The sequence below is a fragment of the Helianthus annuus genome, chromosome 14 (assembly GCF_002127325.2).
Source record: "Helianthus annuus cultivar XRQ/B chromosome 14, HanXRQr2.0-SUNRISE, whole genome shotgun sequence".
NCBI lineage: Eukaryota > Viridiplantae > Streptophyta > Magnoliopsida > Asterales > Asteraceae > Helianthus > Helianthus annuus.
In genome coordinates, this window is record NC_035446.2 from 102,505,392 (window position 1) to 102,533,284 (window position 27,893).

The window sequence follows — 27,893 nt, forward strand, 5'->3', positions numbered from 1 at the left end:
TCTTGTTACTCATGCAAAATCCCTTTTACACAATCCCACAAGTTCACCCCACAACAATTTCATCAAATGATCAACGTTGTTATATTTACCTGATAATCATTGTAATTAAGTCTCTCTCTCTCTCTCTCAATCTCTCTCTTTTTTAAAGATGATTCTTTCTCTAGTCACACGAACATAAGTTCCTAATAGCAATTCTGAAGCCGATACTCAATTCTTAAATCACTCCGGTGATCGAAATCGTGATATTGAACCAAATCTCAAGTTTTGGAACTAATTATGCCAAACACGGGTAGAATGATTAAGATACCTACATTTTCTTTACCAAATGTCAAAAATAGTACATGAGTTAAAGTGTATATTAGGGGACAATTACAAGTAGTGGCATTATTAAAATCAATTTTGACTACATTATGTTAGAATATTAGTCACACTTTAATGTTATTGCTTACTTTTCATCAAATGTTTTTGACTTACTGACTTCTGTAACGTAAAGTTTGAACACTGATCATTTTACTTAGATGTGGTTTTCTTTGCTTTTCACTTTGACATCTTTGACCAAAGAAGTAATTTTCTTTTTCAGGACAAGAAATCAAGAATTGTGTTAGTTTGACGGGTTAAAATGATGAACCTAAACAAGACTTATATATTTTTTTGTTATAACTGATAGATATTAACACTAATTCGTACAGTCGTATATAGTTAACTAGGCTATCACCCGGGAACATCCCGGGTTAGGAAAATTTAATTTACATTAAACAAAAGTACATAAAGAACATTTACGAATGACGTTAATAAAGAAGTTATAATCGTCTTTTATGAAATCATATGTATTTGGTATTAGTTTTTCTTTTATTAAGATTTATCGATTAATGTTAGACAGAGTACTTTTTTGTTATCACCCGGGATTGCTTCCCAGACTCGAGAAATTTACTTATATTAAAAACTATTTATAATTAATATGTGTTTACCCATTTCATTAACTATATTTTCCTTGTAGCCACATTATAATATATGTTTGCCCATTCATTTAGCATACTTTCCTAGTAGGCAAAGATACAATACTAAACTTCATAAAATATAAAAAATAACTGACGTGTTATAAAAAGAAGCTGTAAGTTCCAAAAGAATGGTCAACCAATAAGTATAAAAATATGTACTTGTTATATTATAAATCTCTACTGGTTGGATAAATAAAAAAAATTAATACTTGGCAAGTAGCCAACTATGTTGTCAAAACAAAAAACAAAAAAACAATCTAAATCTAATTGACCAAGAATACAAGACTAAGTCCAACTAAATTCACCGAACACACATCTCGCTTAATATATACATCAGACACACAACCTTTTTAGGACAAAATACTTGTATACATGTGATGATTCTAACTTCTGGTTCTCATGCGATTCTCACATTAGCACGACCTCACAGTGTGTAATAACAGTTAAATACATTAATACAACAAATTATGTGAGATAACGGCTTGAACACGTGTTCTCGGATCTAGCTTTCAAGTTTTTGTGGTGATCACCTATGACAAAACTAATACCAAAGATATAATTGAGGCATTCGCTGCAGTCACCTACAAAAAAACACAAAAGCAATAAGTGAGCATGTCAAAAAGCTTGGAATAAAGTCACATGATCGAAACCATATCACTAAAGCATGAGAAACCGTATAACTACAACATGAGTGTAGTCTTTGCTGTCAGGATTAAAATTTGACCCCGAAAGTCAAAATAACTAAAAAAGGAGCCACTGATGTATGGACATATATACAAAACAAATAGGGTTGACTTTGCGTTAAAGAGACGAAGAATATGTTGAGCATACCTTTTGTAAACCGGATAACTCATTCCACTCGAATTTGCTTAATCTTTTGTTTCAGGTTGCTTGGTTGTATACCAGAGATCGATACAATAATGACAAAAATGCCCTTTCAAATATGCATACCCAACCCAAGTCTACATGTTTTATATAGAACATAACCGAAATTGACCCGTTTGAAATAATACAGAACCCAAATGCCACATGTTTCAAATTGAAAACAACCCACGTTGACCCGTTTGAAACAAAATACCCAACCTAAATTTGCCCGTTATAAGTTGAACACAACCCAAATTAACCCGTTTGAAATAAAAAAACCCAACCCAAATCTACATGTTTTAGAGAGCACGACATCGTTTCAAAACTCTCAACCGACTTCCTTACGGCTGATGCCCAACTTGGCAAATCTATAGATTTGCAAAAAAAAACCTTTACGGTCGGTGCCTTGCGCCACCATACACCATCAAACGACTGTTTGTTTGTGTGATAAGTACCTCATTTTTAGCAGTATTAGAAACAGGTTTAAATGATCAGATGGTCAATTAAATTGGACCCATGGTTTAGTGGGAAAGAAAGGCCGGGAACACATAGAAAAACGACACGAACGGGTCATCTCATATATTTGTACTAAACTAAATTTATATATTTAAGGTTGCTCATAAAATTTTTAAAGGCGTGGAGTAATTTCCACATTAGAAGTATAATATACTTGCCTGTCACATTCGTAATCCAATTTGCACATGGCTTTTTTTTCAAAAGGCAACCATCAACAGGTATCGAATCCGAGCACGCTACCTTGGAGGAAGTCAAAAGGCCTGTAGTTGTTGTGGGTTTGCTATTCATCATTGGTTCAAAAAATTGCAAAAACTCCTCTTTGATCGACGCTTAGCCCTCCACAACCCTATAAGTTTGCTTCCTACTCGCCAAGTCGCCCTGGTAAATTTGACCTGAAAGACCCATGCATCAGTCTTAAACATCTAACATCTAGTTTTTTTGTTGCTCCAAATAGGTCAACATAAGAGGTTTTTTTAGGTGTATTTTTACGAACATTTAGTTTGTAAAATGCAAGTACAAAATTTGTTGGTTCCGTAATAACTAAAACTTTTGAATAAAATTTTGGGAGCTTTTATATGGTAAAACATCACTTTAGGTGTCTTTTGATATGTTCAACCCAAATCCTCATTAGCAAGTTTATTTTCAACTTCTTTTTCTTGTTCAAACACACTATACGAAAAACCAATTAAGTTAGACGATGAACCTTATGGGGGAGGCCACAAAGGATCATATTCTTCGTTCTCAAGCACTTCGTCAGGCAAGATATAGCGCGACTTATGGCCTGTTTGGCCCACTCACCAGCTTCCTTAATCAAATGATCCTCGGAGGATAAACATTCATTCAAAAAGTCTTTGCTTTATGACTGACCCATAACCAAGTGTGTCGGCATGATAATATAATATAACTGACCCATTCGGTTATATTCCATTTTCATTATATGGTTAATGACATCCAATTGACCGGTTGGGTTGTGGTACAATTATACATCATGTACATAGAAAATAACATTATTATATATTAAATGTTATATTAATATAATGATTTTTATTATTATTATTATTATTATTACTACTACTACTACTACTACTATCATTGCTACTATTATAACCACATAGCTAGATTTAAATTTGAAAAACGATGTCATAGTTTTATTTTAGAAAGGAAAGAGTACCTATCATTCCTCCACCAGCAACCCGACAAACATACTCATTAGGGCCAATAGTTCCACTTCCTAACTCACAGGGAAGACCCTGTTTACCATAAACGCTACCACCTTCACTCAACCTTCCATAGTACAACCTAGTACCCCCATGCCCACCGCCAGCACCATTTGAATAGTTTCCCAAACCGAAACCATTTCGAGAACCTGCAGAAACGATCTCAAGTATTTATTATGTCAATATACATGCACTTTGGATAAAGTAGATCTCGCTTAAAAGTTAAAAATTTAGAGAAAAATACCTAACTCGGAAGCGGTTATCATGCCTTCTGTGCTGACGATGACACTCATTGCTCTGTGTATCTGAATGATAATCCCTTTAATTGTGCCATCCACAGCTATGTCTTCAACACGACAAATCTGCGAAAGGTTAAAATGCAACCACCAAAATCAGTACCAAGTTCATCCAGTTTAAAAAGTTTTAAAGTGTTACGTGTTTCTTACTTGTAGTGAAAACGAAAGTGTGTCGTTAACATGACAATCGTCAGGTGGATAAATCAAATCTCTTGGGCATGTTGGATTCTCACAATGGGATTTTGTTACCCTGCCAAAACAAAAGGGTAATTAGATTGGCTGATACATTGTTTGTGCTTGTTAAGATATAAAAATGCCAAAATAGTTATTGGTTAGAAGGTTACCCTCACATGCTTTTACTCTGTTCATCATTTAATGGGGCTTCAAGATTCAGAACCCGGTCCAACCTGTGAAAGTCTTTGCTCTTTGATTGCATCACCCCGACCGCTCAACCTCAGAAGTCCTTGACCATAAACACCCAAGTTTTGTATTTGAGTTGATGCTTGAGTTTTCCTGCCAAAACCGACAAAGCATCCATCAAAATATTATCATGCGAAAAGCATAGAGGTGAAAATTTTGACTTATTTGTATGTGAACCGATTAACAAATAACACTTACCCATTCATTTTCCCACCAAAAACCTAAAATGGTTACACCAGAAGAGGACAAGTGTCCCTAACCTTATTTGTTTATATAATATATAGATATAGATTTATTCAACGCGTGTAATATACGGGGTTTTAACCTAGTAAAAAAAAATAAACAAATCCAAACGAATAGCGCTCAAGATGTTTTAGATACTAACTCTCCATCAAGCTGCGTTATCAATGCGTCAAATGTTGATCACCTTCTTGGATCTTTTCTTGCATGTCTTCCGGAAATAGCATCAATCTCATCTACAAATATAAAAGCAGGAGCCTGCAGAATAAAAATAGAAACCTACGTTATTACAAGTTTCATATACCAACTATTAAAATTAAAAATAGAAACGGCATCCCGCTCTCCTTTGCTAGCGTTCTAGCAAATAGCGTTTCCCCCATTCCAGGAGGTCCTGATAAAAGTACTCCCTGCCACAAGTAATTAAAATTTTATAATATAACACGCTTGTACATTTACAGTTACGCTTTCAAACGTTTAATCATATAAAAAAAATTACCCGAACAAACTTCACTTCTTTTTCATAATATTGCATAGGATTCCGCATGTAAATCATTAAATCATCCAAAAGATCCCACACATCTCCACCTAGCACGACATCCTTATACATCGACTTTGTGTCATCAACTTCTCTAACTGGCTGCGTTGTAATTTAGATTTTGACGTAAAAAGATTAGCCGTGAAATAGGGTAAGAAAGTAGGTTCATATAAAAATTAAAACAAGTCAAGAGGTTAATTATAATAATACCATATATAATATATTCCAACAACATTCAAATGAAATAGAACTTTTGAAAGATTAAAAAAAAAAACTTACTTTGACCCAGTTTCCTTTCTTGTGTAGATAATTTCGATGCCAATGTGATATATATAGTGTCAGCTGGTTAAATAATGGTCCTGAAAAAGTTTACAAGTGATTACCGATATAACATGACACTTTAAAAGTGACGTATCACGTACCAAGAAACACCTATAGTGCCCATTGGTATCAGTTCTGCAAATGAGTAGTCCTATTGACCACTAAAGTTTGGAATCATAGCTTCGTTCTGTATACATCATTAGATAGGGTCAGAATTTCCAAATGAACACATCAATGACCCAAATTCATAGGCGAGTTATCAGGCTTTTTGCTAACGTCATGACTAAAACGACCCGAATAAGAACTCATCCCAAGACCACCGAAGCTACCCGGTTCGATAGTACATGGTCCAATCGGTGGCAATGGGGTTGACAATAACGACTCTGATTTTACGCTATAATTGTTTTCGGGCGTCGGTGAATAACTGAATGCCTCCCAAATGGCGGAAGTGAACTTCCGCTAGAGTTTGGGGACCGGTAGAAAATTTTAAAGAATTCCTGTTTCATCTAAAGAAAATTTTCAAAAAATAGTTAAGCTAATTAACATGGAAATAAACGTATAGCACCTCAGGACCCTTTCCAATCCAAACAAAATCTTGCCAATGAGCTGTATACTGCTGTCTATGTGCATTCTTTGAGACATGGCTTCCGTATGCTTTTCCTGAACTTCGGTTTTCTTATCAGAACCTTCTGGAGCCTTCGGGTACTGTCACAAAAAAAAATTAACTTGAAGTTGTCAAAATAGAGAATCCAGCAGATTGGGTAATGGGTCAAAAAACAATCAGTTTTGAAGTGTGTCAAGACGGGTTGAACGGTTGGGCTGAACCGCAAGCATATTATTATTATTATCAGTTTCTTAAATTTTATTATAACATTGGGCCCAATATGATTACAAAAAATCAAAACATTTTAGTAAGATAATTTAGGAGATTCATTCCCCCTTTAAAGCCGGCCAGTTACAGGTATAACATGACCCAAATTGACCTAGTTATAAGTAAACGGGCCGAAAATTTTGAGATTAATACAGTTAATGATGAAGAAAGAAGGAAAGAGTTGGACACACCTTATGCCAGAAATGTAAAAGATCAGCGTCACGCTGATTAACAGCGTCACTTGAGGTTCTTTCATTAACCTGCAAAAATTAAAAAACCAACGGCACTAAATGAATAAGTTGTTTTTAATGGAAAAAGGAACTTCAAAAGCTAGACAACTTCAAAAATGTTTTGCATTTGTGATTTCAAGAAACCGAATTCGGCTAGTATAGTTCTTACGAGTTTATACTGCTGCTTGATAGTTTCTGTTCACATGTTGTGAACATCACTGTAAGCATGAATAGAATCAATTACAAGAGTTTCACACTAAATTGCATGTTATAAAAAAGGCTAATATTTTTTATTACCTTCCGAAACTAATAAAAGGGTATTTTAGTGATTTAACATACCAATCTTCCATCCAAGCGACGCTATACAAGTCACCCAACTTGCTGACTAAAATCGATTTTCTCGTGTTGGGCCTTTTTGGTTAAATTGGATAAAAAAGACAAGGGGAAGACAAAGGCTGCTCTTCCAACCAATACCAAGCCCAATAGAATTGCACTCACTTCAACTGATGTCCCCGGGCTGACAAACCAAAAACAACCACCAACGTGTTAAACTTGCATTCTTTACACTCAATTAGCAAATAAGCTAAGATAACAAAAGGTTAGTAAATAAGTAACAATGGACGAATAATAGATGGATCGTCATCGTACCTGTCTTTCACAAAGCTTCATTTTTCAATATCTAAAGCATCCATACCGACGTAAAGGAAGATAAACAACTCTGCAATAATCGAAAATGTTGCAAAGGCGTGCCTGCAAATATTGGCAAGTAGATACAAATGAAATTATTAAGTTTGGTGAGGATACATTAGCAATAATAACAATGGTACTAACTTGAAGAATAAACGTACTTGGTTGTTAATGTGGATTTCTCGGTGACATTATGCCAAGTGTAATGGGACATAACAACTCCACATAAGAACACTGTGAGAACGCCACTCAAAGAGAATAACTGCAACAGTAATTGATGAGCATCAGTTAAGTTCCGTATAGGTGGTTGTCCTCTTTTGAGGTAGAAATTTGTGCGGGGTAGGTTGAAACGGGTCGGGCCGGGTCGAGATAAATTAACCCATTTATAAGTAAATGGGTCGAAATTGCTCCTAATATAGAAAAAAAAAGAAGCTTGCAAGATAAGCAAAGAGAAAGATGTACCTCAGCTAGCATGTAAGAAAGATAAGCCATTAGTATCATTATAGCAACTTCAAATGCTAAAATTGGACCCTTAAGGCTTAAACAATGGTATTAGCTACTTCGAATGCTAAAATCGATACTTTATCTCCTCTTGAAGCCATATTGAATACAAATCCACTGTTAGCATTCAAATTTGTCATACTGCTGCCCAGTGTGTATAACACTTCAAGACCTACGTTACCAGCTTTCCCGAGAAATGTACTCACATGAGGTGCCTACCAAAACGCAAAATGCGCAATGGAATCAAAACGCATAATCTTTCTACAAACATAATAATATTAAATAAGATTTATTACTGAACAATTTACAAACAATTGATTTTCAAACTAACCTCTAATGCCAATGCGAAGCAAAAGGTTTGCGTTGAGCATGATGATCAGCCTGAATGTGAGTCATTGAATCTGCAAGGCGTGATTGATCAACAATTATATATACGAAATACATGAGAAAATGATTAGCTAATTAAGTTTTCGGGTTGGGAAATGCCTCGTGTACACGAACCTCTTTTACTCGTATCAGTTGACTGGGTTGACACTCATCTCCAAGCAGCTCCCTGGTACCACGAATTTTGTCCATCAGAAAAACCTAACACGAACCATTGTCCGATGACCGGAATATCGCGTGAACACGTCCAGACCTTCGTTGGTTGCTAATGGTAGTATGCCCTTCACATTGTACCAACATAATGTGAAAAAAGAACATATAAACCTGAATATAGGATATCCTTCTCATTGTAGCAAAACGTACCAATCCGAATGGTTTGGATTCACAAAAATCCCTAACTATCAAATCAAATGTAGCTCCGCATCGTATAACGCATTAACAACAACAGATTCAATATGTACACAAACATATCCATAGACTCGGATACATAGAGATAAACCTAATAATCAATTCAGTATGAAACCTTAATCCGAATGTTTTGGATTCATAAAATAAAATGTTAACTAACTAGTTAAACGTAGATCCGCATCGCTCAAACGCATCAACATCAAGAGATTCAATACGTACACAAACATATCAATAGAATCGGAGAAATACAAGCGATTGATAACGATACCTGACTAAATTTGGTCTGGAGAGTTGAGTTGACTTCCTCAAAAGCACGACGGAATGAAGAAAACTCCTTGCGAGCCTCATCGGATACAATCATCTTCGCCACACCATCCCAATCGATTGATTTTGATGCCTTGAATGCAACATCCACTACTTTCTTACCTGCACCGCTCTATCTACACTGATAACACTATGCTAAGAAGCTTTAGACAAATGATTGAAGAAAAAACAATCAGTGAAATATCAAAAAGAAACCTGGATGAGACAAATGATGATTTTTGGGATTCAAGATCTGAATAGTTCGCATGTTCTAGGGTTTTGCACAGCAGTGGATTGTTGATGAACCGAATGAGGGATCCAGAAAATTAGGTTAATCAAGGAGTATATATCTCCGGGTCAAACAAAGCGGGTATGGTTGTTGCCATTCGGATCCCGTGTGGAAACATAAGGTTTCTCACAATTTTCCCGCCAAAAATCCAATTTGGTTGCACAACCAAAGGACACGTGTCCCACACTTTATTCATATATTATATATATGGATTGTATAATCTAAACACGGCCCATCTAAATTTATTCATCTAAACGAGTCAAACTGTCTGAAAGGTTGTAAACGGGTTCACATGTTATAATTAAGTTGTAAATAGGTTATAAACATATTGACGAGTTTTAAAAAATGAGTTGAAATGATCATAAATAGGTTGCTAAATTAACCTTAAAAAATATATATATTTCTGTTCTAATTTGAAAAGGATTGAGGAGTTGACATGCTTACTTAAACATGTTAACTCAAAGATGACTCATTTCGTTTGATGGATTAAACATATACTCCCAAATATCAGTGGGTGGTGGTCTATTGGCAAAGTCAAAATCTTTAAAAATACCTCGGTTGGGAAGGAAAGGTATTGGGTTTAAGTCTCACAAACGACAGATAATTTAAAGAAATTAACCGTCCAAAAAAAAACATATACACCCAAACAAAATAACTTTTATGTCATGATTGAGGTTAGACATAAGTCACATAACAACCTAAATTTCGATCATTTTTGCACGTCATCTTTATGTTCGTTTCAGAAAGTTGCATTTTGGGTTCTGTGGTTTAAAATTTAGAACAAGTTTAGGGTCTAGTATTACTTTTCATTATAGTGTCTGAAACGACCTTCAACTTGTTATAAAAATAAAACCACATAACTAAAACTTAACTTTAGGCCTGTAAATAAACCGAACGTTCATGAACTGTTCATGACTTGTTCGACTGAAAGTTCGTGTATTTAATAAACAAACAAACATGAACACAACTTTTGTTTGTTCATTTATGTTCGTGTACGTCCGTTTATTTTGTTCATTTACATTTGTTTAAATTACTAAAACCACATAACGAAAACTTAATTTTAGGCTTGTAAATAAACCAAACGTTCATGAACTGTTCTGTCACACCCCAACCGATGGCGGAATCATCGGGGCGCGGCACTAGGCGAATCAGATTGCTCAAGAGAATCCATAACAACTAAATTGCGACAGTATTTAATGCGTTCATTATCCCATACTAATAAACAATTACAATCACATAAGTTGTCACGAATTTCATGTTCTCGCAAACAATACAAATCCGACAACCTAGATTTTAGGTGTGTTTCTAGACTTCCTAGCTTGATTTGATGTAGACTACCACTAAACCTGCAACATACGTTAAAAACAACGTCAATACAAAAGTATTGGCGAGTATACAAGTTTTGATAGAGTAGCGTAAATAGTTAAAAGTGCTGCGAATTACCCAATACATAAACGAGATACCTCAACATACATGCATATAAGACAGATACTACCAGCTAAGTCTCTCGAGCTGCGATTGCGATTGCTATTCATCCTAACTAGACCCCGTCGGGTTCTATAGTACTATACTAGTTAAGGCGGGACCTCGCGAGAATAAGTCCTAACACATATGTAACTAGCATCACGTGTAAATATGCATAACATTTATTCGTAAGTTATAAACAGTTGATTGAATAATTTGTTTTGATAACTTTGTTTTGATAGAAACGTATGTTACACCCAAAATGCGATAAAAAGGGGTCAAGTATACTCACAGTCGGTGTTCAGCAAGTAAACACAACTTGGTTGGATTGAAGGGAGCGCGTCAGAGATTAGCCTGATTATAGATTGAGAACAGTACGTTAAACGGTGGCGGTGAACCAAGTGTCGGATGGCAATCCGATCGGATGGCCAGTCGATCCGGTGATTCGATTGGATTGTCACCTCGTTTGGCAAGGATGCGTTTGTGTATGATGGTTTGCCTTTTGAAGTTTTCGTTGTAGCATTTTGAAAACAGAGAAGTATCCCTATCCTTCAGGTTGTTCGATCGAACGACGGCTCGATCGGGTGGCGATCCGGTTGGTAGGACACTTAGTGAGAACAAGTTCACAGCAGTTTGTCACTCGATCGGATAGCAATCCGATCGGGTGGCAATCCGTTGGTCGCTGCTCATGCATTGAACATGTTGAAAATTGTTTAAGTGTTGAAGTATCAAGCATCACATGATCGGATGGTCGTTCGATCGGATGGCAATCCGATCGGACTGCAATTCGTTCGACGTTCAGTACCCTGAAAAGTTAAAATAATAGTTTAAGTGAGCGACCAAGTGCAAGCCGATCGGTCGGCTGTCCGATCGGGTGGCAATCCGTCCCAACTGCCTGATCGTCTTTGATACCTGGCCGTTTTGGTAGTTTTGCGGTTTTCTCGAGACGGTATAACGACGTGTCAAGCAATAGAAACCCTATCTATTCCCAAGTGATTCGATCGGACCGGAACCACCCTAGTCCAGTCGGTCAACTGTTCGAGATGGTGGTTCGTGTTTAACCCGAGGTCAGTTGTCTCTTCGATAGAACGCATATCTGGAACCGACACATTACTAAGAAGGGGTATCAGAACGAGTTCCGATTCTATCGGTTTTGAGTGCATTGAGTGTAAAAGAGTTGAAAGAAAGTTGGAAACCATCTTTCAATCCTTTTATCCATGAATATGTGTAGATCTATGCGAAAGTGTTGTTTAATCTTGTGGAAATCCTTCAGATCTGAGTGATTCTTGGTGGAATGAGGCCAACACTTGAAGTTCATAAGAACCCCATGATGACATTATCCTAGAACACCTTAAATCCATTGATTTCATGCTTAAAAGTTAAGATTCAAAAGAGAAAATGATGAAGAAGTGCGTGTAGATCATAGAAGTACAAGATTTGAGGTAGAAACTTACAAGAATCGCGAGAAATCGAGAGAAAATAGCCCCAAAGCGTGCTGGTCGAGTGATAGCTGTCACATCACTGTTCAAGTGATGTGACAGGTGCTATTTATAGGTGAAGAGGGGAAAAGGTGATGGAGTGCCATGGATCGGACGCTTGTCCGATTGGGTGGCAATCCGATCGGGTGGCAATCCGATCGGTTGGCCATCTGACCGATCAGTCGCTCGATCGGTGGTCTCCACGCGAATTGCGTTTCGATGTTTCGTTTTGTTCGTTAAGCTTTGCGATAGTTTGGTTACGCATCTTCATACCCACATTTATATACTTATTATAATTAGTCACAAAGGGTCGTATAAATATCCATATTTCAAAGTCTGTGTTGCAATAATCGAATTGCGCGCGTTGCATTACGACACATCACGGCTATCGAGTAGGGTAGAATAGGTCCTCACTCAACGTCATCGTGAGTGTTAGTACGTGCGATGTGATGTGTTATAGCGATAAAGTATGCGTAATATGCGAAAATACTGCGAAATAGCGATGTATTCGATATAGCTACATTATGATCCGAATCTCTGGTGCTAGGCGTAACGAGTATAACGAGTAGTAACAACGCACGAACGTGCGGGTTGTTACATGTTGATGACTTGTTCGATTGGAAGTTTGTTTACTTGATAAACAAACAAACATGAACTTAACTTTTGTATGTTCATTTATGTTTGTGTACGTTCGTATATTTTTGTTCATTTATGTTTGGTTATAGTTCATTTTTTGTTTTTCAGTTATGTACGTTTAAGTTTGTTTCTTTATATTTGTTTGGATTCGTTTACATTCGTGAACTCTTCATTTAGATTTTAAACGAATGAACATAAATGAACACAAAAATGCTATTTTCTCAATAAACGAACATGAACAAAAAATTTGTTTGATCATACGTTCATACTTGTGTTCGATTAAAATTAAATGACTGAATATGAACATGCCTCTGTTGGTATTCATTATTTCGTTTAAAACCCTAGTTAACTTGGAACTTAAAAATGTGAGTAGGACAATTACGTGTTATTTATCTATTTGACTATTTATTGGTTTATTTATATCAACACAAAGACACAGGAACTAAAGTAGCTTAATTAATAGTCAAAGGACCGAAAGTGCTAATTTTCTTTTGAAGAGTAGGAATCCCACCATGAGTTGACTTCCTAAACACAAGGCTGACACCAGTTGCACCGCCGAGATCGGTACTTACTTTTTCTGTACAACAATTTGTATTGAATATTTTAAGAACTACTAGGATATTCCGCGCTTCGCGACGGAATTTCAATCGATATCAGTTTGGTGAGTTACAACATTATTATGATATCGAGACGCAGTATAGCAACCGAAAGAGATACAAATGACCACTGGCATCAGTACCGATGTTATCCAGACACCATCGATTCGCTTGAGCACGGTACTCGTCCCAAATGGATATTGACATATGCTTTACATCGATTGAAAACTTTAATTTACTTTGAATAGCGATTGTTGTTTGGACAAAATCGCTTCAGTTCGTCACAACTATACGAAAAACTTACTCTCTTTCGAATTGAACTATATTTTCAACGATTCTATTTACCCATTTAAAAAAAAGTTAGTGTAGCCAACAGTTGCAAAATTAGTATAAGAAATAATAATGTATTGCTAGTTTCTTTTATGAAATAGGATATTTGACAAATTAAATGACAAAACATGTTAACGTCATCTAATATTTAATTATTTTATATATGTCATTGATGCACCAAAAGCATTATATAATATATTTATATGTATCCTCCAATGTATTTATAATTTTATATGCATCCACATGGATGGATTTGATTGTGTTTGTGAGTTACCTACAAGTCAAATTATATTTTTCTGTAGCTAACAACTTCTTCGTATATATATATAATAATGATATTTTTTCCATCCATTGTTCGATAATTCGCTGAATGAAAATTTCCCTAAATCTCGTATTTGAAATGTGGATCTTTAGTACAATTGTACACTGTATGTATCCTCGTACATGTTATGTGGGTATGCAATTTGAATCATCTTTTTGCAAACATGTTGTTAAGCTAGGAAGATGCTTTATTAACATATGCTTAAAATTGAGATCTTTATTTTAAGCAGCTTTTAGTCAGCACAAGAATCCCAAACATAATCACAACTTATAAACCTAAAACAGATTTGGAATGATCATATACATTGTCATTTGTGCACACAATCAAACGCGTATACGCAGTGATTCGTATTCAAAAAGAGTTCTGCTACTTATGGTATATTCATGTAGTACATCATATGCTTTTAAACATATCGTGTGTACTCGTATGGCTATTTAACAACACATACACATCTCGCTATCTAACTTTATACACACAAAGTTCAAGTCATTGGTCCGAAAATTGTCCCATGGGTCCTGTTTTTTGTCTGTCACTTGTCGCTTTCCTGCACATTGAAACTTTTGTAAGAGGAAACGTGGAAAATCGAAAACAGATAAAGTGATGAACTACCTTGTGCATCATACGGTTGAGGTTTGACGCAGAGGTTCGGATTCGTGAACAACCACTTGATTTTGGTTCTGGTTGTCGAGAGGCATGTATTGAGACATAATTGCCATGATCTCCGAATCCATGTATGCCTGTTTTATTAATCGTTACTAAGATTATCTATGAAACTAGTTGTTTAAACATTTGGTTTGTTACACATACCCTTAGCCTGTATCTATAGAAGATGTAGCCGGCTAAACCAGCACTTGCGACCACCCCTAGTACCACCAAGCTAATGAACCAAGCATACTTTGAAGCCTTTCTTTCTGCATAGTCCAAAAACAAAAATATTAGAACCCGTTAGCGAAAACTCACGGGCCCCACTAATACCCTGCTAATTAGTGTGACCCAGAAAAGTGCAACTTATGCTGGGCAGGTGGCCTTTAAGGGGTTAAGACATGAAACATGTTGGTCGAATATGACATCTATCTTACCAATACACGCATCTTGATCAGCTATATAAAGCTTGTCCCCTTTGCATTTGCAATCATATCCACCATAAGTGTTCTTGCACGTGCACCCGTCACATTGACAAGCTAAACGTTCCTGGCACTCGTTGATATCTGCATATTACAGAAAGTTATATACTTATATGACTAAAGCTTTAAACAGAAGCCGAGTCAATGGTGCAAACAAAGATCTTACCATTACACGTATGACCATCCCCGCGAAAACCTTGTGGACAACTACAACCGGTCACGTTGTTCACCTGTAAAACAAACGCGAATCAGATGAGAAAACCAGAAACATAAACTGTTTTAGTAACATACTCATAGAAACGATACTCAACCGAGCAAGCTGAAAACCTCTTTCCATCCCTTATATCTGACCAACATCCTCCATTGTCGACCGTACATCTACCAGGTCCAACGGCTGTCATTTAAACAATCCCATGTTACAAAACATGAAACATTTGTTGTCGCAGTTTCAATAAAATGTTTTGACATATGGTCATATGGATACCTTTACAAAATGTGTATCCATCTCCTTGATATTGCACACCATTTACCGAAGGGCATTCACATACTCTTCCCCTAAAAGTATCCTAAAACCACAAAACCCTTATGAAATATGTGAAAGAAATGGCTTTAGATGAACAGTGTTTCCGCAGTGTATACCTTGCAAGCATTTATGCCATGTTCAGAGTCGACCCAGCAACCGCCGTTATTTTCAAGACACTCGTTTGTCTCAAGATCTATAACATACAGGATATAAAAGAACATAAATATTATGCATATCTTGGCTTTTGACTTTTTGTAATCAAATTATACCTCCACTTAAACATATAGGTGGATCAGTTGTCTCCTTAAATCCCGAACATATGGCTCGTAATACAGCAGTTCTCTCTAGTTTCCCTTTGGAATAAACGAAAAGCAAATATAAACATGTTAAAACACTGCTACCCCATCTTGAAAGAAGCGGTTAACAGGTCTTACCTCGGTACTGGACGTTATTAACGACTAGTGTTGGCAAGATGGTTACATCACCGCGTGATCCTCGTCCAACCTTATTATGAACAAAAACTAAAACCAGTCATTTTACCGAACATTTTTAAAATGTTTTTGTTGATCAAAGGGACACTAAACCTGGGCATCTTGCTCCATTTTTAACACTTCATTCTCGACATCAGCTTCAGGGTCACCCATACATTTTTGTATCTTGTCACTAGGCAGCCCTGGTAATTCATTAAACATTTTTACTCGGTTAGCTCATTTTTTATGAATCTCAAGGTGATATGTGCACCAAAGTTTTTGATTCATAAACACTTTGGTGCATAAATCTAGGGGTACAAAACCCGGTTTGGGCCCAAACCGGTTCTGGTTGTAAACCAGTCTAGTCCTTTTTTTTTACCTTGGGCTCAAACCGGTTTGGCCCAAACCAGTTCGGGTTGAGAACCGATTTTAGGGTTGAAAATCCCAACCCACTCAAATCGATTTGGATCGGGTTCAAAACCAGTTTGGCCCAAAAAAACCGGTTTTATCAGGTTCAAACCCATACGGCTCGGGTTGTAAAACGGTTCGACACATAAAGAACTCGAACTTGTACCAAACTGCCAGTTTGGGTCCAGCCCAAATTGATTTGGTCCAAACCAATTTTTTTGGTTATCGGGCCAGGCTGGATGCCGGTTAATCGAGCCCAAACCGATTTTTTTGTACACATTTATGTAAATCACCTAGAATGTAAAAAGAAAGAAGTAATTACCAAGTGACTTGATGACCTCTTCAGCACATTGTATGCTATATCTTTGTTTCTTCATGGAACATCTGATATGAAAATCAGTCACATAATCCCACCACACCCAAGACCTGTTGGTCTCATTAGCAACTCTATGAACACAAAGCTGCCTCAAATTCTCCAACACCACCTGTTTCCCACTATACCCTTCACCGAAATCCTGCTCAGGATCCGGTGCACAATAGCGCCCGTGATTGATACACTGTGACTTACACTGCTCGCTGAAAACAAACGGTTTCGGACAGTACCACGTTATATAATGTGGCGTAAACATTGTGTAACCGCCTCTTTCAAGTATCTGAGCATGCCCTTTGAAGTTCTTGATGAAGTTCATTTGCTCGTCACAACGGGCCCCACACTCGTCGTTGCTGTTGGTCCATAGCTCGTATTCGACTCGCTGGTCTGGGTGGGGCACGGACTCTGACCAGTCGAGTTTTAATAGGACTTCTTGGTCACCTTTTTGTAAGGCGTCTTTTATGGATTGACCGAAGGATAAATGGACGAATGCGGATGGGATCGTGAGCTTTTCGATGAAGTCGTCTGCGGTGGTGCTGGCCTCTGGTGAGTCCATGGTTATGAGGGGCTCGTCTACGGTGTCGACTACTATTAGAGCTGCAGCACCTGCTAGCTGTGCATGCCATGCCTTTAAAGCAAAGTAGCATTCTGCAGTTGAAGGTAATAAATAAAATCATTGAATTAACTAATAATTATAAGGGTTAATATCATTATAAATCTAACATAATTACTCATTCTATGCGGAAAAAGTGCTTCAACTCAATATTTGTGATACATTCAAGTTCGTAATTTTGTTAAAACACACATACTTGTGAATTTATAAATAGTATTTTTTACGTCCTAACTGGGCTGGATTTGATGAATTGATGTTTCAAGTGTTCTAACTTCAACCAAATACTTGACTTATTAAAGTCCATGATTCTTTTTCCCTAAGGAAATGATCTGGTGGTAAAGTATCTCCCGTCTGTGCAAAAGGTAGAGAATTCAAATCCTACAAATGGTAAAGTGCAGGTATAAAAGTATTTGTGGGTAGGTTAATTTAACGTTAATAATAGATAATAGAGTTAAATGTCATTTTAGTCCCTGTAGTTTGGGTCATTTTGTCAGTTTAGTTCAAAGGTTTCATTTTTTGCCTGTGGGTCCAAAAAAGTTTCACCGTTGCCATTTTAGTCCACTGAGTTAACTTCATCCATTATTTCTGTTAACGAGAAAGGCAATCCGGTCATTTTATATGGCTGAATTGCCCTTCTAGTTCACAGAATTACATATAAAATGATCGAATTGCTCTTCTCGTTAACAGAAAAAATGGACGAAGTTAACCCAGTGGACTAAAATGGCAACGATAAAATCTTTTTGGACCCATAGGAGAAAAATGAAACCTTTAGACTAAATTGGCTAAATGACTTAAACCACATGGACTAAAATGGCATTTAACTCTAGATAATATTCGTTTATTATATAAGATTGATGCATGCTTCATATTTAGAGCGATTAATATTAAATAAGTGACATTCAATATCATCAAAAAGTCTACAAGGCATCTAAATCAACAAAACGTAGTCTACATAATTGTATAGCTACCTAACGACTTTAATTTTTTTTAAAGTACAAGGATTTGAATGTATGAAATTGACCCAAGATATAAACATATTTTTGGAAGGGTAACATTCATAAAAAAGAAACCTTAATTTCTTAGTTGCAAGATAGTTTTCTCTTTATATTATAAAGTGTGATATTAGTCAGGGGCGCAAGTTAGAAGGGGCCGGGGGGCATCCGGCTCTCCGAACTTTTCGCTCAGTAGTGTTATGTATGTATCTTTCGTATAGAAATTTTTGGGTAAATACGTTTTCGACCCCCTAGTTCTATAGAAATTTTTGAGTATATATGTTTTCGACCCCGTCAAAAATTTCAAGCTTCATCACTGCTATTAGTTTATTAGATGTTTTTTTCTTCATATCCATAATATATTACTTTATTGAATTAACAAAATGGTATAAAGAATGCATGAATCGTTCATTTACCAATTTTGATTCTCTTAAAAAATGTTATTTTTGGTTTGACTTAAAAATCTGACATAATAAAAATAATAAAATACACAACATGTTTAAAAAAATATATAAAACCCAATAAAAAACTGTAATGAATCATGTAAGCCAACGAACCAGAAACTTAAACTTAAACTTAAAGTCAAAGTCAAACATCAACTCACCTCCACGATCAAGAACAAGAATAGTCGGTCTAGAACTGTTCGATTTGAACGGTTTGTCACCATCAAACCGCGAACAACCGAACGAAGACGCCGGTTTCTGCGGATAAACCACCGTACCCACCATCGAACCACCGTAATCCGGCAGCCCAAAGTTCCCTATAGCTGCATCTTGCTTCGACCGAAGACTTTCTGGCGACAGAACACTTATGCTGTTCTTCTCCACTACAAACCTCCCCTCTGTTTCCTTCACAACCAATATTATCATCATGGTTATCATCGGCAACAACCTACTTAACTCCATGGTTATCATATGCAACAAGGTTGATGAGAATTCTGGAAATGAATACGATGAAACAGGGGAGGGGGATAGAGGGGATATATAATATATGTATAGTAGGGATTGTGGAAAATTAGTTTATTTGAAGTCAAGAGTAGACTTAGAGAGAGAGAGAGAGAGAGTAATTTTTTATTTTTGTGTATTTTTTTATTTTTGTATAATTTTTTGAGGTGGTAATTGAATATTGTTGGGTATGGCGTAAAGGAAACGGGTGTTGGATGTTTGAAAGAAAGAAAGATGGTGGAAGGAGTCAATCCCAACTACTTGACTATTACTTTCCATCTACTAGCCCTCTTTCTACGTTTGCTTGACCATAAATATGGTTCATATCGGTCGTTAAATGTTAATGTTATCGATATCGGATTTTAACTATGAATGTATCGAAAGTTTGTAGACGTGTTGTTGGGTTTTTTTATGTGTTTTTATATGGGTAGATAGTATTTCGAGACAAGTCAACTGAACTCAAGTCGTTGATTGAGATGTTGGATTATTTTTGTTTTTATGTAGTTAGTTGTAATACAATTGGATGAATAACTAATGGTTTAGGTTGTTTTCTTATTAGAATATAACAACTTTGTTTAGTTTAACCGTTGATGCACGGACTATACTCAATAGCCAAATCGGTAAATCTAACGGGTATTCTCATACTTCCTAATTTTTTTCATTGAGATGATATCATGTTTGGTATATTGTTTGATTAAGTCATATAGCATCACCAAACCTAAAGTATCAATCCAAATCTAATCTAAACCTAAGCTTGTGTTTGTTATGACCTAGGGAGCTATGTCATTAATATTTGAATAACTTAACTTACCAAAAGGTCAAAGAGGCGTCATTATTTTAGTTTGAAATACATTAGAGGTGAAAAACAATTGTTGTCTATGTTATTGTATTTTCATTTCCATTGAATTGTCAATAAATGCATGCCATTCATCAATTGACAATGAGCCAAAATTCCAACCCAACACATGTAACTAGTGTAACCTGGATGCATAAATTCATATCAAACCTAAGAACTTGGGGAAATTAGGGATGGCAAAATAGGGAAATTAGACATATCGCGTGACACGTTTAAACCGGCTTACTTACAAAAGGATCACTTCTACTCGAAGTTGTTTAAAAATAGCAAGAACTATACATGCGTTACTAAAATTAGAAGCTGATCTCATAGCAAATGGAAAACACTTGACCCTAGCTACTTTCACATGTTATCATTATCAACGTCACTTTTTCAATTTGGTGATTTAATATCAACTTCCCTCTCTGACAAACATGAGTTTACTCTCTTTTCTAACCATGTTTTACCTTTCTTTTTTTTTCTTTTCTTTTTTACAATAAACACACACCCACTCTACTTCTAGATGTAATACCAAAGTTCATCACAATATTAGAACACTCACCAGTTTGGAAAGCATGCTACTTTCTATAAAATGACAATTGATGCAATTTTGTGATGAGGCTGGATTGTATGATTTGAAGTCCTATGTTAGTTATCGTGCCACGTCAATGCCACATAGACGGGGGCTTTAACGTTAACAAGCATATTGTGTGTTAAAATTGTTTAACTAGTGTTTCTTTTTCTTTTAAAGGAAATCTGATTGGTTAGTTCAAGGGTGGTCCCAAAAAAAAAGCGATGGTGATGATGGCACCCCCTCCCCTTTGGCAGTAGTGGGGTGGTGTTTGCGGCATTATCGGCTGATGTGAAGGTGGGGCGCTATTCTACACGCCCCAGCTTAAAATAGTATTTAATTTTAGAATAAGAAACTCTGTAGCAAAGAAATACTTTAGGGACATAATTAAAAAAACTAAAAAATATATATCGTGATCTCTAATCACTTGTAGATTTTCATTTACTTTTACGTAAAACGATCAATTTGAAGAATTTAAAGGATTATAAAAATAACTAAATGACTAAAGCACTTACTCAACTTTCTCAAAGATAACCCATTTAGAAAATGATAAAAATGTGGACCATGTGGTGGTGACAGACACGAATCGCAAACCATTTCAAATGGGCCAACTTCAGGCTAACTTATGTTAACTTTACACTAACCCAATAGCTCAAATATCAAACGGGCCAAGTTCCTCCTTGTTCGCGCCATTTTTCTGATCATCATAATCTCATTCTATTTCCTTCTTCACCCAAAGTCCAAAAAGATAGTTTAGTCAACATGACCTTTAAGTCATCAGTTGCCTTTGAGTACCGATTACAACTCCGTCATGTACCCCTGATCAATAGGGTGTATAAGAGTCGAGTCAATCCCCAACTCGACTAAACCAGACTCGTTTATATTAAGAGAGCTCAAGAGATTGATTCATTTTCAGATAATTGTTTATAGCTCGAGCTTTGTTCATAAGCAATTTTACAAACTTAAGCTTTGCTAATTTGTTTTTCATTATTTTTATATACATATACTTTAGTTATGCATATAGACAAATAATTAAATACAAAATGTTCTTAACCTACAAAGTTTAGGATATATTTTGAACTCTTGATCAAGGAAGGCAATGCATGGTAGGAATGTCATATGGAGGTTCAAAATGGCTAGAAGGGTAAAGTAGGAAAAACAACAATGACCTTTTTCTATTACAACATTTTTTAAACGCATGATAACTTTTACATGCATCATCATTTTTTAAGTTATACCGTATAGTATTTTATTGTTTGTAATTTGAGTATGATATTGCTATATTATAAAAAAAATTTACTAAAGAAAAACATCGATAAATTGTGCGTATAAGGTGTGAATTTTTAATGTGCATGATTTTAAACATAGGTTTCGTAATTATAAACATAGGTCGCAACATTATTTATAAATGTCGTGTATATATTTATATAAGTTGCATAATATGTTGCCTAATTATTGTGTTTTTTAGTTATATATGTTGAGTAATTTGTGTGTGATAATTTAATTTTGTGTGTAATTATTTAATATTTGTGTGTAACTATGGCGCAAACAAATTACCCCTCAGCCAAGACACGTGTAGTGTCCTGTTGACTTCGTACACTTTGTAAGATAAAAGCACTTTGTGCGTTAAATCTCTCTCTCACTGCACGCGCGCATCTAAGATTCATTTGTACTTCTCTTTTTTCACATCTTTTTATTCAATTTCGTAATTTAAAAAGGTTAAATAATAAAAAAGGCAATAGTTTGATCCACCTTTTTAACGTTTTTGTAGCCATAGGGACCAAGAGTGTGACTTTTCAAACATAGGAACTAAACTTGTATTATGGACATACCACATGAACCATTTGAGTAATTAACCTTAAATTTAACTTTATTATTTTAAACTAAATCGTTTAGACCCATGTTCAGGGTTGTAAACGAAAACAACTGACTATAAACGAACATAAATGAACATATCATTCAAATGCTCATGAACATAATGAAAGGAATGTGGTCTTTGTTCGTGTTCGGTCGTTTACTAATCGAACGAAATTTCTTGTTCATTGTATTTCGTTTATTAAACGAACGAACGTAAACTAACTTTCAGTTAAATGGTTTACAAACAGTTCGTTGAACGTTCGATTCGTTTACATCGCTACTCGTGTTGATGGGAAAATTGAATCAATGTTTGCCCAAAATATGCTATAATGGACCAGTTTACTACTTTAAACGTGTTACTGTTGAGATCGAATTGATCTACTTTAAAATAATAAAATTTCAACGGGTTTGGGTCATTTGGAAAAAAAAATATGAAATTGATAAAAGTAATAACTATAGCAAGTTTATCTATATATGATTGTAATTCTTATTTGAAAGACTAAATTAGTATTTCAATTCATATGTTTTGGTACTTATAACTATTTGAGTTTGATTCTTGAATTTTTAACTATCTGAGTATTTGATTTTTTTAGTTGCAACAATTTGAATTCAATTGACTAACTCCGTCCAATAAATCAGTTAAGTATAACACCATCCACAATAACAAAACTAAAAAAACGCCTAAAAACATGCCAAGTCACATACCACATATCAGAAAAAACTCATTTTTTTAAAAGCACTCAAAACACACCCAATAAGAAAACCTAAAACACCCGAAAATTATTGTCACATCATCACTACTTTTTATGTTTAACCACTCATCTCTCTTTCTATATATATTTTATAATTTAAAAGTACAAGGAGCCCCGCCTTAATCCATTTTTTCTAGTTTTTAGCTAAAAACTACATATAAAAAAAAACAAAGGCCAAAAACAAGTTCCACAGTAGGGAAAAATGAATGACGTGAAAAAACAAGAAAAATGGACCTTAAAACGTCTTACCGGTCATGCTCTAAGCAAATTTTAGTCACTTACACTTTAAGGTATTTGAAAATTAATTTTACCTATTTTACTTTTATTACATACACACAAACCTACCTCATCCCCCCCCCCCTTTCTCTCTATCTTCCTCGTCTAAACCATCACCTCACCACCATCGCCTCAGCACCACCACCCCCACTGAACCACGACGATGGTGGTCTTGTGAGATTTAGACCCAACGTTGGCGCAAAGTCCTATTCTAAGGGTTGGACCTGGATGATCGGAGTGAGGAAAGTCTTGATTGGTGACAATTATGGCTTCTTCTTGTCAAGCCCAACCATAGAGAAGGTGGAACAAAGCCCAATGAGAATCACTGGCCGATCTGGTTGCATACGTTCGATCCATCTAGATCTGTTAATCGAGTGGTTGGTTAGCAGAGGCAGTGACGAGCTATGGCAACGATTGTGGTTCAGACCAACTTTTCGGCAACACAGCAGCGTCTGTTGGTGTTTTCCAGCGAAACCCTACCATCACCGTCGTCACATAAGTTGATAATAGTCTGAACGAAGTAGAAGAAGATGGTTAAGCTGGAGAAGACGTTGGTCTGACCGAGCTATTTAGGTTCGACTTAGGGTGTCAAGCTAGCTGATTGTGGTGGTGGTTGTAGTTAGCTGATAGTGGTGGTGGCTGGTGGTAATGGTGGTGGTGGTTAGCTGATGGTAGTGATGGTGGTGGTGGCAGGTGATTACTGGTGGTCGGTTAGGAGTAGGGATAAGCACGGTACTCGTAGCAAAAATGCTCAGTACGGTACAGTACGGTAATGGGACGGTATCGGTCTTTGAAGGCAAAATACGGGTACTAGGGCTAAACGAACCGAACATTCAGCGAACAGTTCGTGAACTGTTCGGCGGGAAGTTCGTTTATGTCCGTTCGATTAGCTTAGCGAATGAACACGAACAAAAAATTTCGTTCAGTTAGCTTAGTGAACGAACACGAACACAGGTCTCGTTCGTTCGACTACGTTCGTGAACGTTCGGTAATATGTTCGTTTACGTTCATTTGTGTCCGTTTGATTATATCAAAAAATAATAAATAATAAACCTTTTATCTAAACATATTGAAAACTTGAAACCCAATTTTTTCTAAGTTAACTAAAATTTGGACATTCTAAGACATTTTTGGGGATAATTATGTCTAAATTAGTTAAACTTGATTCATCATTTGGTGGTCTATTAGACTTCTTGTGTTTTGATTTATCATTGGATTGTTGTATTTAACTACTTATATCCAATGTTTAAAGATAACAATGTTTTTATTTCAAGTTAAATGTTCGTTTGTGTTTGTTTTTATTTGCTTGCGTTCGTTTGTGTTTGAGACTAGTGTTCACGAACTGTTCGTGAACAACTGAATTTCCTTAACGAACGAACACGAACATAAACTTATGTTCGGTATGCGTTCGTGAACAGTTCGCGAACATGTTAATTTTCTTAACGAACGAACACGAACATGGCCTTGTTCGTGTTCGTTCGGTTCGTTTACAGCCCTAACGGGTACCATACTAAACCGAAAGTACCGATACCAAGACGCCGAAAAGTAGGTATCGAAAATTATTCGATACGGGAAATACGGTACCGTTACCCGATATCAAATGCTTATCCATAGCTAGGAGCATGTAGAAGGTGTGTGTCGGTAAACTGATAATGTATTATATATTATTATTTATATATTGAAGGGGTAAGGTCCCAAAAACCTCATAAAAAGGATATGGGACCATACCACCAACTGGCCTTTCAACCCTTCAACCTTGCGCGGCCGCACATTGGTCTTGCAAAAGGAAGAAAGAGATCAACAAGCGATAGTCGCGCGCCTAAAGGAAAGCATAAAATCCTTGCGCCGCTTTCCATTGGCAAAGAGTTAAAAACCCAAAGAACAATACTTCCGCCCAAATATCATTTTACCCAGACTTGAGATTTATGCAGCTGTATGCACACTGTAAGGTGTCACACCAGATTACAGCAGTAATCTTCTAGAAGGAACATGATCGTGCACCACCCAGACGGTTATAACCGTCTGGACACGTGTCATTACCACAAACGTTCTGAAATCACAACGATAGCATGTAATTGGAGAATGATCTCCACTTAAACCACTTTCCACGTGGCAATTCCCCAACCATAGATCAAGTCACGATCCGTGTGCATTCACATCAGGATCAAAGCAACTTAACAAAGATTAAAAGGACTTAACGGAAGGAAAAATAACCGCTACGGCGTTAGCATCTTCCGTTATCTTTTCAATAACAGATTTTCCCTCCCAAACTCCCGGTAATAAATAGGAGAACTCTTCAGGTATAAACTCAGATCACATTCACTACTCAAATACTTTATCTTCTCCATTACAAATACTTATTCTCACACCGGAGTCGGGTCAAGGAGAGAACCCTCTTCTCCCCTTGACGAGGCTAACGGTGCTCTGTTTTGCAGAATCGCCGGCGAAGGAACTCGGCTGCGACTGAATCAATTGAGAGAGAACTAACCTTTTATGCGGATTCAAACCCCCTAGATATCTCGGTTCCGACCATTTATTTAGTGTTTCTTCATTGGCGCCCACCGTTTTCTCAGTTTTTCTAGTTTCTATCTCGTTTCGATTCAGTTCATCTCATTTTTCTGTTTTTGCACATGGCAGAAAATTCATCTTCTCACCGACAACATGGTCCTCGACCAAATGTCGGAAACAATTTACCAGTAGAAGGGATGGTAGAAGAGGCATCAGACGATAATGAGGTTCAATCTAATGGAGCAAATAACCCTGTTACTCCAGGGGTATTTCCCACAAATCCCGCTCAATCAATTTTACCACCGGGAGAAACTCCGATATCATGGTATGTCCGGTCACAAGGGGCATTAAATGCAGTGTACACGCAGTTGTGTGTTCAAACTGCTCCTGTAACACAATCACGAAGGCCGGGATCTAGAGCTCATGCTTCCCAGCGAGAAGAATCAACTTATGATGGTACAAACAGCTACCAGAGACAACACCATGAGTCACAGCCTCGTCAAAGGCAATCGGTTCATGATAGGTTGGGTTCCCAATGGGATGCCCACACCGATGAATCCGATCAAACATATCGTTTGAGTGCAAACACCAGTGTATTCAACAGACTACACCCAAACTCTAACAAATCCAGGCCTCGAGCGGTTTACAACCCTGAGGCAGAGCATAATTATGACTTAGTTTACCGCCCTGCAGAAGCAGCGGAAAACTCGAAGTTTATACTGGAAATAGCTCTGGCTCCGTTAGAGAGGGCAAAATTACCATCTAACGTAGGGAAATTCAATGGGTTAACTGACCCCGACGATCATCTGAGAGTCTTCACCAGCGTAGGGTTGGTTGGCGGTTGGACTCTTCCGCTTTGGTGTCATTTGTTTGTTCAAACATTAACTGGGCCAGCGCGAATCTGGTTTGATAACCTACCGACGGGGCAAATCGAGTCATGGAAAGACCTGCGCCAAAAATTCTTAACACACTTCAGCCAGCAAAGGCGTTCCACGCGGGATACATCCGATGTCATGAACATATGGCGTCGAGATGACGAGAATCTAGAAGATTTTATAACCAGATATAATAAGGAAGTGTTGGAGATCGGTGGTGTTCACGAACAGCTAATCCGTGCTCAGTTTAAGTACGCGGTTAGATGTGACGACATGGTCAAAGTATTATCCGGAACAGATGGCCTTCCCAAGAGTTGGGAAAAGATAATGGCGGCGGCCAAGGTTTATGCGCAGACGGAGAAAAACCTTACTACAAATAGGCCACCACCACCACACAGCAGGCCCACAGATTTAAGTGCAACGGGCGAGCGAAGGTTCAAAAAATCATGGCGCGAGTCATCCGGAAGTTGCTCCTCTGAAGATGCTCGCACAACAATTAACAAACTCTCTGCTCAAAGAGAAAACAAGCATGAAAATAGGGAGAGGCAGTGGACCCCCCTAACAAAGACCCCGGCAGAGGTTCTGAGTACCGAGGATTATCAGTTCAAACCGCCAATCCCAATGAAGAGTAAACGTGGTCAAGACCTGGCGCAATATTGCGAATATCATAAGGACACTGGGCACACCACAAACAACTGCATTTCCTTGCGCACAGAAATAGAGAAAGCCCTCAAAAATGGGGAGTTTGCGCATCTACTCCAGAATATGCGCAAGGAGATAAAGCAGATTACCCGGGGGGAAGAAACCTCCAGCAAGCGAGCAAAGACTCAAGGGACTCTGTAGAGTTCCCCGCAGGAAAAAACATCAAA

At 36.9% G+C, this 27,893-nt stretch overlaps 3 protein-coding genes across 22 annotated transcripts; 1 reads left to right on the plus strand and 2 right to left on the minus strand.

Annotated features, from left to right (window-relative positions):
* Positions 1 to 1,191: 1,191 nt before the first annotated feature.
* LOC110908875 (ATP synthase subunit d, mitochondrial-like) lies at positions 1,192 to 9,274 on the minus strand. Of its 20 annotated transcripts, none has more exons than XR_002574966.2 (20): positions 9,008 to 9,164; positions 8,757 to 8,933; positions 8,198 to 8,361; positions 8,028 to 8,097; positions 7,658 to 7,911; positions 7,357 to 7,457; positions 7,157 to 7,258; positions 6,848 to 7,025; positions 6,470 to 6,538; positions 5,973 to 6,112; positions 5,509 to 5,594; positions 5,366 to 5,445; positions 5,048 to 5,188; positions 4,697 to 4,958; positions 4,236 to 4,404; positions 4,042 to 4,141; positions 3,840 to 3,957; positions 3,550 to 3,744; positions 2,619 to 2,770; positions 1,192 to 1,579 (listed from the first exon to the last, which is right to left on the minus strand). XR_002574966.2 is itself a non-coding variant. In XM_035982629.1 (3 exons), exons 1-3 carry the CDS (start codon positions 9,057 to 9,059, stop codon positions 8,487 to 8,489), a joined length of 303 nt encoding a protein of 100 aa, XP_035838522.1. In that variant the 5' UTR covers positions 9,060 to 9,274; the 3' UTR covers positions 8,368 to 8,486. The 20 variants fall into 20 exon arrangements, 1 of the variants encoding a protein (XP_035838522.1); XR_002574967.2 differs by adding an exon at positions 3,082 to 3,179 and having other exon boundaries at positions 1,192 to 2,770; XR_002574968.2 differs by adding an exon at positions 3,082 to 3,183 and having other exon boundaries at positions 1,192 to 2,770.
* Positions 9,275 to 14,178: 4,904 nt separating this feature from the next.
* On the minus strand, positions 14,179 to 19,537 carry LOC110908874 (vacuolar-sorting receptor 7). The gene is made up of 13 exons (XM_022153871.2): positions 19,011 to 19,537; positions 16,754 to 17,449; positions 16,138 to 16,226; positions 15,988 to 16,057; positions 15,823 to 15,906; positions 15,670 to 15,746; positions 15,515 to 15,596; positions 15,342 to 15,424; positions 15,197 to 15,260; positions 14,986 to 15,114; positions 14,714 to 14,817; positions 14,516 to 14,643; positions 14,179 to 14,450 (listed from the first exon to the last, which is right to left on the minus strand). Exons 1-12 carry the CDS (start codon positions 19,318 to 19,320, stop codon positions 14,524 to 14,526), a joined length of 1,908 nt encoding a protein of 635 aa, XP_022009563.1. The 5' UTR covers positions 19,321 to 19,537; the 3' UTR covers positions 14,179 to 14,450; positions 14,516 to 14,523.
* A 6,734-nt stretch (positions 19,538 to 26,271) lies between these two features.
* LOC110907053 lies at positions 26,272 to 27,867 on the plus strand. Its single transcript, XM_022152086.1, has one exon. It carries the CDS (start codon positions 26,272 to 26,274, stop codon positions 27,865 to 27,867), a length of 1,596 nt encoding a protein of 531 aa, XP_022007778.1.
* The last annotated feature ends 26 nt before the right edge of the window (positions 27,868 to 27,893 follow it).

What these genes read in the sequence shown, in the direction of transcription:
- LOC110908875 (XM_035982629.1), bottom strand. Translation starts at nt 9,059, where the DNA reads ATGCGAACTATTCAGATCTTGAATCCCAAAAATCATCATTTGTCTCAT. An exon ending in TCATCATTTGTCTCATCCAG is followed by an intron (nt 8,915 to 9,007) that starts GTTTCTTTTTGA and finishes AGAGCGGTGCAG; the next exon opens with GTAAGAAAGTAGTGGATGTT. An exon ending in TCCAGACCAAATTTAGTCAG is followed by an intron (nt 8,580 to 8,756) that starts GTATCGTTATCA and finishes ATTGATTATTAG; the next exon opens with GTTTATCTCTATGTATCCGA.
- LOC110908874 (XM_022153871.2), bottom strand. Translation starts at nt 19,320, where the DNA reads ATGATAACCATGGAGTTAAGTAGGTTGTTGCCGATGATAACCATGATG. An exon ending in AAATGGAGCAAGATGCCCAG is followed by an intron (nt 16,058 to 16,137) that starts GTTTAGTGTCCC and finishes GTTCATAATAAG; the next exon opens with GTTGGACGAGGATCACGCGG. An exon ending in GGATGGTCATACGTGTAATG is followed by an intron (nt 15,115 to 15,196) that starts GTAAGATCTTTG and finishes TGTAATATGCAG; the next exon opens with ATATCAACGAGTGCCAGGAA.
- LOC110907053 (XM_022152086.1), top strand. Translation starts at nt 26,272, where the DNA reads ATGGCAGAAAATTCATCTTCTCACCGACAACATGGTCCTCGACCAAAT.